At 40.0% G+C, this 13,415-nt stretch overlaps 2 protein-coding genes across 2 annotated transcripts; one reads left to right on the plus strand and one right to left on the minus strand.

Annotated features, from left to right (window-relative positions):
• The first annotated feature begins 5,717 nt into the window (after nucleotides 1-5,717).
• LOC125186581 (DUF724 domain-containing protein 9-like) lies at nucleotides 5,718-7,670 on the plus strand. Its single transcript, XM_048082975.1, has one exon. The coding sequence runs from the start codon at nucleotides 5,718-5,720 to the stop codon at nucleotides 7,668-7,670; it is 1,953 nt and encodes a 650-aa protein (XP_047938932.1).
• Nucleotides 7,671-8,596: 926 nt separating this feature from the next.
• LOC125201618 (zinc finger CCCH domain-containing protein 58-like) lies at nucleotides 8,597-12,418 on the minus strand. Its single transcript, XM_048099802.1, has 7 exons — nucleotides 12,119-12,418; nucleotides 11,858-12,003; nucleotides 11,388-11,453; nucleotides 10,508-10,627; nucleotides 10,059-10,391; nucleotides 9,659-9,976; nucleotides 8,597-9,467 (listed from the first exon to the last, which is right to left on the minus strand). The coding sequence occupies exons 1-7, from the start codon at nucleotides 12,210-12,212 to the stop codon at nucleotides 9,069-9,071; spliced, it is 1,476 nt and encodes a 491-aa protein (XP_047955759.1). The 5' UTR covers nucleotides 12,213-12,418; the 3' UTR covers nucleotides 8,597-9,068.
• Between the last annotated feature and the right edge of the window lie 997 nt (nucleotides 12,419-13,415).

A 13,415-nucleotide genomic window follows, 5' to 3' on the forward strand; every position in this document is an offset into this window, starting at 1 on the left:
TGGCTAATTTGAGCTTCAAACAGTCAATATTTAATTTTTACAAAAAAGATTCAATATCTTTTTAGTTGTATTCTCCATTGTTACATAAGAAAGTTCGAAATAAAAATGCAATTTGCTAATTTGATGGTGAAGAGTGGTGATTTTTTTTTTCTATGGCCCCGTTTGGCACACGAAATTGGAATTGAATTAGAATTGGAATTCTATGGAATTGAATTGGAATTCAATTCCAAATCTTATGTTTGGTAAAATGAGAATTGATATGAAATTGAATTGACATGTTTGATAAATATAAACATAGTGCACACACACTACACACATTTCACATATTTCACACACTACACACATTACACACACTTCACACACTACACACACTACACACACCTCACATACACCACACACACTACACACATTCCCACACTACACAAATTTCACACACTGCACACATTTCACAAATTTCACACACTTCACACACTTCGCACACTACACACATTTCACACACTATATACATTTCACACACATTTCACACACTACACACATTTCATATACTACACAAAATTCATACACTATACAAATTTCACACACAACACACGCTACACACATTTCTAGAATTTCAAACACTACACACATTTCACACACTACATACACTACACATATCTCACACACTAAACAAATTTCACACGTTTCACACACGTCACACACTACACAAATTTTACACATTTCACACACTGCACACACTGCACACCTTTCACACACTACACAAATTTCACATATTTCACACACTACACACACTGCACACTACACACACTTCATACACTACACAAATTTCACACACTACACAAATTTCACACACAACACACACTACACACATTTCTAGAATTTAAAACACTACACACATTTCACACACTACATACACTACACATATCTCACACACTAAACAAATTTCACACGTTTCACACGCGTCACACACTATACAAATTTTACACATTTCACACACTACACACACTCCACACATTTCACACACTACACAAATTTCACATATATCACACACTGCACACATTCCATACACTACACACACTTCACACACTTCATACACTTCACACACTTTGCACACTACACACACTTCATACACTACACACATTTCACAAACATCACACACTACACACATTTCACACACTACACACATTTCACACATTTCACACACTACACAAATTTCACACACTACACACATTTCACACATTTCACACACCACACATTTCACAAATTACACACACTACACACACTTCATACACTACACACATATCACACACTTCGCACACTGCACACATTTCACACACTACACAAATTTCACACACAACACAGAGTACACAAATTTCACACACTACACACATTTTTAGAATTTCACACACTACACACACTTCTCACATTTCATACACTACATATATTTCACACACTACACAAATTTTACACATTTCACACACTACACACATTTCACACACTACACACATTTGACACACTACACAAATTTCCCACACTACACACATTTCACAAATTACACACACTACACACACTTCATACACTACACACATTTCACACTTTGCACACATTGCACACAGTACACACATTTCACACACTTACACACACTACACACATTTCAAACACTACACATATTTCACACACTACACACTTTTAGAATTTCACACACTACACACACTTCTCACATTTCATACACTACAAAATTTGAACACATTTCACACACGTCACACACTACACAAATTTTACACATTTAACATACTACACACATTTCACACACTTCACACACTACACACATTTCATACACTACCCACATTTCACAAACCTCACGCGCTACAAAAATTTCACAAATTTCACATACTACACACACTACACACATTTCACACACTACACACAGAACACACTACACTACACACAGAACACACACTTCACACACTTCATACACAACACACACTTCGCACACTAAACACATTTCACACACGGTACACATTTCACACAATAACACACACTACACACATTTCATATCCTACACAAATTTCACACACTACACACGCTACACAAATTTCACACACAACACACACTACACACATTACTAGAATTTCACACACTACACACATTTCACACACTACACACACTTCATACACTACACATCTCACACACTAAAAAAATTTCACACATTTCACACACGTCACACTACACAAATTTTACACATTTCACCCACATTTCACACACTACACACATTTCACACATTTCACACACTACACAAATTTCCCACACTACACACATTTCACAAATTACACACACTACACACGCTTCATACACTACACACATTTCACACACTTCGCACACTGCACACATTTCACACAGTACACACATTTCACACACTTACACACACTACACACATTTCACATACTACACATATTTCACACACTACACACGTTTTTAGAATTTCACACACTACACACACTTCTCACATTTTATACACTACATATATTTCACAAACTACAAAAATTTTACACATTTCACACACGTCACACACTACACAAATTTTACACATTTCACACACTGCACACATTTCATACACTACCCACATTTCACAAACCTCACACACTACACAAATTTCACAAATTTCACATACTACACACACTACACACTACACACATTACACACATTTCACACACTACACACATTTCACACACTACAACACATAGAACACACACTTAACACACTTCACACACTTCATACATTACACACATTTCACACACTGCACACACTACACAAGTTTTGCATATTTGACACACTATACACACTATACACATTTCACACACTATACACACTATACACATTTCACACACTACACACAATTCACACACCACAAAAATTACACACACTATACACATTTCACAAATTTCACACACTACACACACTTCATACATTACACACATTTCACACACTTCGCACACTACACACATTTCACACACTATACACATTTCACACACTTACACACATTACACACACTGCACTAATTTCACACACAACACACACTACACAAATTTCACACACTATACACATTTCTAGAATTTCACACACTACACATATTTCACATACTACACGCACTCCACACACTTCATACCCTACACATATTTCACACACTACAACATATTTCACACACTACACAAATTTCACCCATTTCACACACTACACATATTTCACACACTTCACACACTACACACACTACCTACGCTTCACACACTACGCACACTTCACACACTTCACACACCACACACACTTCATACACTACACACATTTCACACACTTCACACACCACACACACTTCATACACCACACACATTTCACACACTTCACACACTACACAAATTTTACACATTTCACACACTACACACATTTCACACACTTCACACACTTCACACACTACGCATATTTCACACACTTCGCACATTATACACATTTCACACAGTACATACATTTCACACGCTACACACATTGGAAAGTGAGTTGAAGGAGAAAAATAATGTGTTAAAAGTGTCTTGGAGTATAGAAAAGTGGAGTCAGTTTAACTATACTTGGGATATGTTTATGTTTAAGTCACTTTTTAGCCATATATTCCTCACCTACCAAAGAGTCTACATTACAACCAAAATGAAAGACCTTTCGGACTTTTGAAGCTTAATCACATCTAGTAGAGAAGGGATTAGATTTTGAGCAAGCTTATGGTAGACTTTGCATGATGTATGATTTGAGTGCTAGATACTTTACCTTTATACACTTTGAGAGTGAGAGAAAGAACACTTCTCATCTTTGGAAGTTTGCCACATGTGAGTGCTTGAATTCAAGGTGTTCCACGAGTTAGTAATGAAAGTGCACTAATAAGTCTTGCTTGATTTGATTGCGTTAATTCATGCTTAATCTATTCTTTCATCTTTTGAGGCAATTATGACGTCTAGTCCTTGTGCATTCCGTGCGTCTATACTTGTGTCTTTATTGTTTTGTTCGAGGACAAACAAAATGTAAGTTTGAGGGAGTTGATACGCTCGGATTTTGCACGGTTTTAAGGCCATTATTTGGTCCGTTTTGAGTGTCTGTGTTGCATTACATGTCCATTATTTGCATATTTTGTCTATTTTGGTATTTTGACGTGTTTTGTGAAAAGTGTGCAACATAGAGCACAAAAGGGGCATAAAAAGGTGAATTTCTGGAAGATGGAACTGAAGGGACGCCCAGCGGCCCACTGGAACAAACGCAGCGGTCGCTGCAAAGACTCCAGAGGGATCTGACTCTCTCCAGCGGTCGCTAGACCCTTGCCAGCGACCGCTGGGAAAACGTGGCGCACGACAGCTGTGTTCAAACTCAATTTTTTGACGATCCTGAAATCCGATCAGGGTGTTCTATATGCCATTCTCTTCGTCTTTGAAAGAGATTTCCAATGGTATTTAGATCATCTCAATCAGAGTTCTGTGGAGAAAGTTATGATCATTCTACAAAAGTCGCGCAAAGCTGTCAAATGCTAGCGGGAATTTAGGCGGAAATTCGGAGAAGGAAATAAGATATTACCTTGTGAAGACAAATCTTTTCCTTACATTATAGGGAACGAAATTTACCTTCTCCAAACCTTTTTCATGCCTATAAATACCCATAACCTAATTCATATTATTCACCAATCTTAGAGCCTTAATTCCATCCCCTACCTTATACATAAATTCCTCCATCATCTACAAGGAGCATAGAATTCAATGGAGATCAAGCAAGAGCAAGATTAATTCTTCCGGGTTTTATCTATTTTTTGTTTTATTGAACATGTCTTATTTTGCTTATATTTATTTAGATTATCTGGATAGCTAAATTCATAGAATCCTAGGGGATGAGAGTAATTGACTCTATGTAGTTCTTTTTGATTTGTTTAATGTTCAGAACTCGTTTTACTTTAATTATTCCTTGGTTTATATTTAACTGCTTGATTGTTACTTTGATTATTGTTAATCTCTTATCGGTGATTTATGTAGTATGTGAAATATGTGTAGTGTGTGAAATGTGTAGTGCGGGAGATGTGTGAAATTTGTAGTGCGGGAGATGTGTGAAATTTGTGTGTTGTATGCAGTTTGTGAAATTTGTTAGTGTGTGAAGTGTGTGAAATTTGTGTAGTGTGTGTGAAATGTGTGTAGTGCATGAAATGTGTGTAATGGGTAGTGAAGCTATCTAATTTTATGACTATTTGAAATTCCAATTTTTTACTTTTGATTTGGAATCCAAATCATGGAATTGAAAATTTTAGAATTATAATTCAATTCCAATTCTATACTACATTTTTGTGATACATTGAGTAATAAAATTAACTTTGTCTGAAATAATTAGTGGAAAGTTTTAATTTAAAATTCTTTGTACAACTTTGAAACATTGATGAAACTTTTTATATATATAATATAATAGGAAGTAATGATGTTAGTAGGGACTTAACCAAATGTATTAATTTAAAATACTAATGTAACTTTTTATACTAAACATGTAAAATTAATAATTTTTATACTAAATTAAAACAATGATAAAATTTTTGTATGAAATATTTAATTACCCCAAAAACCCATCGGAATTTATTTCTCATCTTTCCATACGAAAGAAGTTCAACACCTCCTTATTTGTTCTTTTGCTTTATTCTCTAATAAAACCTAAAAATGGGAGAAGCACGCAGCGGCGGCCACCAATTTCCGGTGGGTTCCGTTGTTGAAGTGCTGGATAAAGAGGCAGGCGTGCGTTTAGTTTGCACTGTGGTCCCTCCGCCCAGAAACATCGAGCCCCAAAATGAGGGGAAGCTTTATGTCAGGTACAGATATCTCCCGGTGCGCAGAGGCTGCGCGGGACGCCTGCGCGAGTTCGTCCACGTGTCGTCCGTGCGCCCGACGCCCCCTCCGCACAAGCCGAGCAAGCGCTTCCAGCTGAACGACGTCGTCGAAGCGTACTACACTGGCGGCTGGTGGAAGGGCGTCGTCTCTTCCGTGTCGGACGGCGGCGAGAAGCTCGTGGTGACGTTTGAAAACCCGCCTGAGCAGCTCCGGTTTGCGCCGTCGAATCTGCGGCCGCTCTGGGATTGGGTCGATGGGGTTTGGACCTGGCCTCAGAGAAAGGGGGAAAATGGCGCCTTGAAGGTGGGAGAGAAGGTGGAAGTTTCGATTGATTTTGATTTGGATTTGGATTTGGGTTCGGATTTTGATTTTAGGGCTGCTTGGTTTCCCTCTGTGATTGTGAGGGATTTGGGGAATGGGGTTTATTCGGTGAAATTGAAGGATAAAAATGTTAAATGTGTTGGTATTAGGCCTTCCCCTCCGGTTCTAGATGATGGGGAATTTAGGGTTGGTGAGAAAGTGGATGCGTTCTTCGATTGTGGGTGGTGGACTGGATTTATTATTAAGAAGGTTAAGATGAATGAGTACATTGTGCTTTTTGAGGACACGGATAATGCTATGTTATTGAATCGCTCGGAATTGAGGCCGCATTTGGAATGGAAGGACGGGAAATGGCTCATTCATCATGATGGCGCCGCCTCTTCCACAACAAAGTCTAAAAGGAAAAGAAAATCGAGTTTTTCTTCTTTGAAAAGGCACAAGCCCCAAACTGAATATGATCGCGATGTGCAGCGATTGATCGATGAAGATTCTAGGGCTCCAAATGAAGAAACAAAGCACATAGATAAAGACGGTGATGATATTGAATATTATCGTGATGTGCTGCGATTGATCAATGAAGATTCTAGGGCTCCAAATGAAGAAACAAAGCACATTGATAAAGACGGTGATGATGTTGAATATGATCACGATGTGCAGCAATTGAACGGTGAAGATTCTATGGCTCCAAATGAAGAAACAGAGCACATTGATAAAGATGGTGATGATGTTGCATATGATCACGATGTGCAGCAATTGAACGGTGAAGATTCTATTTCTAGGGCTCCAAATGAAGAAACAGAGCACATTGATAAAGACGATGATGATCTTGCATATGATCACGATGTGCAGCAATTGAATGGTGAAGATTCTATTTCTAGGGCTCCAAATGAGGATAGTGTGCAGAAACTTCCGTTTGTGAAACGCAACGCTATTTGGAAATCCAAAGAGTGGACAGAGGTGCTGCAGAGGATGCCACATTTTGAGCCGCTGCGCGCCTTCAGGGAGAACCAGCGGGAGGGGTTGGCGATAGCGTGTATGGTGACCTTCACGAACGTGGTGGAGGCGAGCCACAGGTTGAAGTTAACAGACGCCAAGAGTGAGATGGACGACATCCAGGAGACGCTGGTGGACTTGGAAGACTATGGTTTTCACGTTGGGGAGGTGAGGGAGCGGGTGACCAAGTTGTTGATGGCCAAGGAGGAGGCGGAGAGGCTGGATGTTGAGGCTAAGGGGATCTTGAAGCAGATTGAGGCGCGGAGTGAGAGGAGGGAAAGGATTGAGGGGGAGATGCGGGAGATGAACATGCATATTGGGAGGCTGCAGGAGCGGCTTAAGGTGGCGGAGGTGGAGGAGGAGAAGGAAGTGGAGGAGATCGGGCATTTGCAGGCTAGGTTGGAGAAGAATCAGAAGCAGGTAGAGAGTTTGAGGTCTGATTTTGAAGCCTCTGTTAGCAATGGCGATTGATGATTTGAACTAAGTGTTGATGTGTTTTGTAACTGCTGTTAAGCTTTGTGTTTGTAGAGAGATGGAGATGAAATGAGGTGCAGATAATTGGATATATGCTGAAATGAAATCTATGGTTAAATTGTACTCCATATTTTAATTTTCATTATATTCTTGGAATCTCTAGAGGCCTATAACTATTCGAATTGATGCTTTCTTGAGAAGTAGGAGAGCAGCTGTAATTGATCCAAAATTGATGCTTTCTTTGATTGTACATCTTTGAGCATCTTCTTGAGTGCCAACAAAAACTGCTGGAACAGATGGGGTGCAGCCTCCATCTCCCTCCCATGCTTCTGCTTGTCTAGCTCGTAGACGAGCCGTTTTATGGCGTGGCACATGCAGCAGGTGCTCTTGCTGAAGATCACCACAGCATTCTTTGCACCCAGTTTTACCACATTTGTCTCCATAAACACTTAGTATGTTTTTGAAGTTAAAACTATTTCAAAATTTGACATTATATCTTGAGATTTTTTGGTTTGTTTGTTTGGTGGTGATGATGGTTTTGGTGCTAGTGTATATATAGAGGTGGGAAAAGTTTTGCGTGTGTTGATTTGTTTAATGCACATATTTGGATTTTGAGGAATTTGGAAAAGGTCAAAATTCCTTGATATCAAGCTCTGGATATGTAACACTCTACTAGCATTATTTCGTCCAAAACATCTTACTCCAAATAGCGTGTGAACATCTTGCTCGAGGCTTTATGATCAATTTTTGCTATACGAATTATTATTCGATATCTTTGTGTATATTCAATCCTTGAATATGTCCTTCCTCTTCCCCCTTCTTACATTCCATCCTTAGCTGTATCTCAGGCCTTGCTATGTGTAGTCGACAAAATGAAAACTATTTGGTATGCAAAATTAAACAACATCAAAAAACAAGATGAATAAAATAAACAACTTCTTCAATATTTATTAGTTGTGAATCATAATTTATTAAAGCATCCGGAGTTTATCATAACTACAGGTCTTACATAATAAAGGCAAGTATACAAATTTTCCCTGTAATTAATCTGATAAATATCAAATTCTTCCACCAAAAATCCCCACAAAAAAAGGGGGGATATCAAGATCACCCTCACGTTATTATTCATCCCAAATTGGTATGGTTCCTCCTAATAATGGAATGACAAAGAGGTGTGAGTACAACAGAATCCGGTGGAGAACGGGGGTATCACGTATTCTCTGGGAAACAAGTTCTCGAGAAAGCAGCACGAATAGACACATCATGCTCCAAATTTGAGCCATGACAAGAATTACCTAGAGGGAAGACCAGTTCGGTGGTTTTCCAAAACCGAACCATCTGTTTTATGGAAGATACTTGAACAGTATTATCGGGATAAAACATATTCAGTTTCATTCAACTTGAGATTTTAGCTTCGCCTTCTTGGTTAGAGCTACTACCACCAATTGAAGAGGTAATGCCCTGCTCAGAATGATGAATGCCAAATTCAGGAATCGCCCCGCTTCTAGAGAATGTTGAGCCAATTGAAGCGCTTGAGCTGTTCGCAGATGACAAATTTGATGAGGCATCTGTGCTGAAACCCGAGAGAAGTTCAGGCCTCAAGTCCAAGGAAGATGATGATGATGGGGCCAAAGTCGCGTTAGTAGATCCAACAGGGTAAGGCGCTACTGGCATATCAGTCAGAGAAGATGCAGATGTACTGTAACTCAAAGCTCTCATTGGGTGATCAAATTTGCACGAGGGCCCAAATTTGCATACTCCATTTTGAGCATAGTGGGAGCAAAGGGGTGCGCCCTAAGAACAAACCAAATAAATTTTGAGAAACATTATGTACAAGGACACAACAGAATGTAGTATTACCGAGATGCGACATGAAGCAAATAGTAGAATTGATAACAACACGTTGCAAGCAAATGGCTGGTCTTATTATTCTATAAGCATACGCTATAATCAATTCTGAGATGCGAGGAGGATCAAACACTTACAGGGCGCATTGGAAGGCCCATGGGACTGAGTAGAACAAATGATTTTTGTGTACTCCACTCTGGTGGATGATGATATTTACACGTCAAGCCAAATTTACAATCCCCAGTCCTCAAATAATACTGGCATTCTGGTTGACCGGGCCTGTCAGGAAAAGTATGTTCCTTCTGGCTGCTGCTGGAGGGACCAGCCAAAGAAGTACCGGAAAGATGTGCCCCCATGTATGTAGTTGTTGAAGGAGGTAACTGTGGTATCCCATAAACTGGGCCTGCACCGATGGTAGGTTGAGTACTTTGCAGGGCGCCAGGGCTAACTTGTGCCTATATCATTTATATCTACAATTTAGTAAAAGACCACGACATATCTACAAGAATCTGTAAAACAGAAGTCAAAGGGACGTACCGAATATGGATTCCAGCCAGGAACTGGAACACCGCCAGGCGTGAGGAGCACAGGAGCATAACTTCCAGGAACATATGATCCTGGAAGCATGGTTGGCCTAGGAACAGGCCAGTTTCCATGAAGAACCCCATATTGTTGAGAAGATTGAACTGAAGGAGACTGCACAGTTGGATACAGTGTAGGTGTAGGCATAATTGCTGGACCAGCCAAAGGCCTGGGGCCAGCACTAGGGGTGGGCATCTGTATCCCAGCTGGCTGTGGATGATGAAATTTACATGTTACACCAAACTTGCATTGCCCGGTTTTAATATAATATAAGCATTCCTTTTCTCCCTGCAACGAAGAACACCCTATGAGACAACTGAGTGATTTGAGACAGACGTTTAAGTGAACTATAAAAAGAATACAGTAAACAGCGTAAACAAGCATTGCAGTTATTGAACAGAGACCTGTCGCAATGGATAACCATAAAAATTGAGTGTGAGTGGAGATGAAGATCCAGCTCCATGCTTTGGGTGGTGATATTTGCAAGATGCACCAAATTTACACATTCCCGTCCGCATGTAGTACTACAATCATGACCTCAATAGATAGCATAAAGTTTAAAGATCAAGAATTATACAAATTAGCAATAATTGGTGATAATAATGAGAGTTCTTAGAAACAATTAGATGATGTGCTCTTTTTGCTTAAAATGGTGGGTTAAGATTCATCATAGAGTAGCTGTAATGCCATGAAGAATAGAGTTTGCGCTTCTGTGAGTTAGCATGCCGTGTCAGTATATGATATTTTAGAATAGACTCCAGCAAGCAATATCTGACAATAAGCAGCCCCAGCACCATGGATCACTGGTAAACTAAAAACGTTTCATCGAGAACTAGGAAAAAGGTGAATCACATTAGGAGCAAGATCTAGCACATGCACATGTGGTACTTTCAACAAGATTCGATCCTGTACACTAGAGCTCAACATATTTAAACAGACAGAAGCAGCAAGATTTAGTTAATATGGAGTACATGATACATAGACTTACTGAACTTTACATCATTCAGTAATCAACGAGTTCCACAAACCACATCAGACATACAAGACAAAATGGACAACCACCAAAAACTTGCCTTTTTCCATAAGCCAAGAAGCAGGTGAGATTATGATTGGCCTGTAGTGTAGTTACTATATCCATTTTCCACTTTCCACAAAATCAAGTACTAACTATTAATGTCATGAGAAATAATACACAAAAATTAGATGCTAAGCACATTGTACTGCTGAGCATAAAATGTGCACAGATTCATCAGGGCAGAGTCAAGATTATATGCAATTGTATACCTGACAGACAGGTTCACCATGGCGTTCCGGGTACTCACCTCCAGTAGCCCTTAAATCACCCATTACCTAGAGTCATGTGAAAAGAAAAATCTTAGTTTATGCATGTTTACAAAGTGATATTATCACCCAACATCATAAACAATTTCCTCTGCCAATTTAATCAAAACGGCAAGATTCAACTTGGCCCTAGTTTCTATAACCACGAATGCAGCTCAATAAATGGCTGTTCATTCGATGTGATCATCAAATTTCTTCCAAAGATTCTGTTTCCATTGCATCAAACCACTGAACCAACCAACTCCCAAAAGAGGAACAAGAAATCGCATATCCCCATTGATACTAGTCTGATATCTACGAATAAATGAATAAACAAGCCACCGAATTCCCCTCTTTAACATCATGATCAAACCAGTCGTGCATCAAAAAAGGTTTAAAATCCAACTCCAAGGCTAACAATTGAGGGCTTTTACCGCACTACGGTCACGCGGATGATTGAACCGGCAGCGATTGCCATAGCCACAGATTCCAGTTCTTAAGTAATAGATACAATCGGGCTCATCGGGCCTCTCAGGGTAAGATTCGGAACCGTCACCGAGGCCTAATCTCCACATAGGCTCTGCATTAACAAAATCAAACCTCAAATCAATCAGCATTATCCAAACTCGGAGCTAAAGTGAGTAAATTCCACACAAATTTAAGCGAAATTCAAACGAAATTCACATGTAACTCGCCTTCCAGCCCGATTTCGCCCCCCGGCCTCGTCCATTCCGCCGCAGGATCCACCGACCTCGGCTCCATTGCCTGCGTCTCGCTATACCTATCCATGTACACACACTCTCTCTCTCTCTCGAACTGACTAAATTATATACACTGTATAATGATTTATACTGAAGCAGTACACCATGTACTTGTATACATACGATATATATAACGTAATTTTGTACACAAAAGCTAGGCTTGATGTGTGATGGTGTGAAACGGAGGTTGTTTGATGAAGAAGAGGGGTTTGGTGGTTTTAGAGAGAGAGTGAGAGAATGACGAGAGAGAGAATGGGTTTATTTTTCAACACAGCACCCTTTTATATCTTCACACTCGTGTAATTAATTTTTTTATTCAGATGTAGAAACTCATATTCTATTCTTCTATTTTATTTTTTTTTGCTCATTGTTTCGTGGTAGTGTTAGTTTTCTTAGGCGTGAGAGAGTTGCCTTGTGTCGGTGGAGCTAAATGTTGAATATAATTATATGAACTGTGTTAAGCGAACGGCATAAAGTGGATTCAAATGTTAGGCAAAATAATATAAACTGGACTAAGCGAACGGCATAAAGTGGCTTAAAATGTTAATACAGTACACCTTGCTTCCTCCAAATATAGTGCAATTAATGGATAATAAGAGTTTTATGGTAATACTATTAAGAGGCGGCTAGCCGATTCGCGGCGTTGGCCGATCGGCTAGCCGAATCATTGCAATCGGCCAGCGTCGAATCGGCTAGAAAATCGGCGTGGGCTAGCAGGTCGAGGGGCGCTGGCCGCCATTGTGGCGTGCCGATCGGCCAGCGATCGGCCAGCGCCTATTTTCTTTTTCGCTTTTTTTTTTTTTTTTTTTTGAAAACCTATATATACGCGATTTTAGTTTCATTTTCATTTGCACCACTTGTTTTAACGAGTTTTCTCTCTCTCTAACTTTCTGCACAAGAGCATCATCGAGGGATGAGTCACGCGGGTGGTAGTGGTGGGGATGCTGAGGAGTACGAACGGCAAATGAACGAGGCTATGGAGGCCTACATGAACCGCGAGATGGAGCGGTACATGCGAAGGGTGGAACAGCAGGCGGTCCCTCGCCCTCCACCGGTTGTCCACCGCCGAGCAGTGATTGATCGGGATCACGTAGCTGCACATCAGCGGCTATATGACGACTACTTCGCTCCGAACCCGCGGTTTCCCGGCAACCATGTTCGGGCGGCGTTTTAGAATGCGCGAGGGAGTTGTTTATGCGTATCGTTGACGCTTTGGAGCGTCGATATCTTT

Source organism: Salvia hispanica, chromosome 1 (genome assembly GCF_023119035.1).
Source record: "Salvia hispanica cultivar TCC Black 2014 chromosome 1, UniMelb_Shisp_WGS_1.0, whole genome shotgun sequence".
In the NCBI taxonomy this organism is placed as follows: Eukaryota; Viridiplantae; Streptophyta; class Magnoliopsida; order Lamiales; family Lamiaceae; genus Salvia; species Salvia hispanica.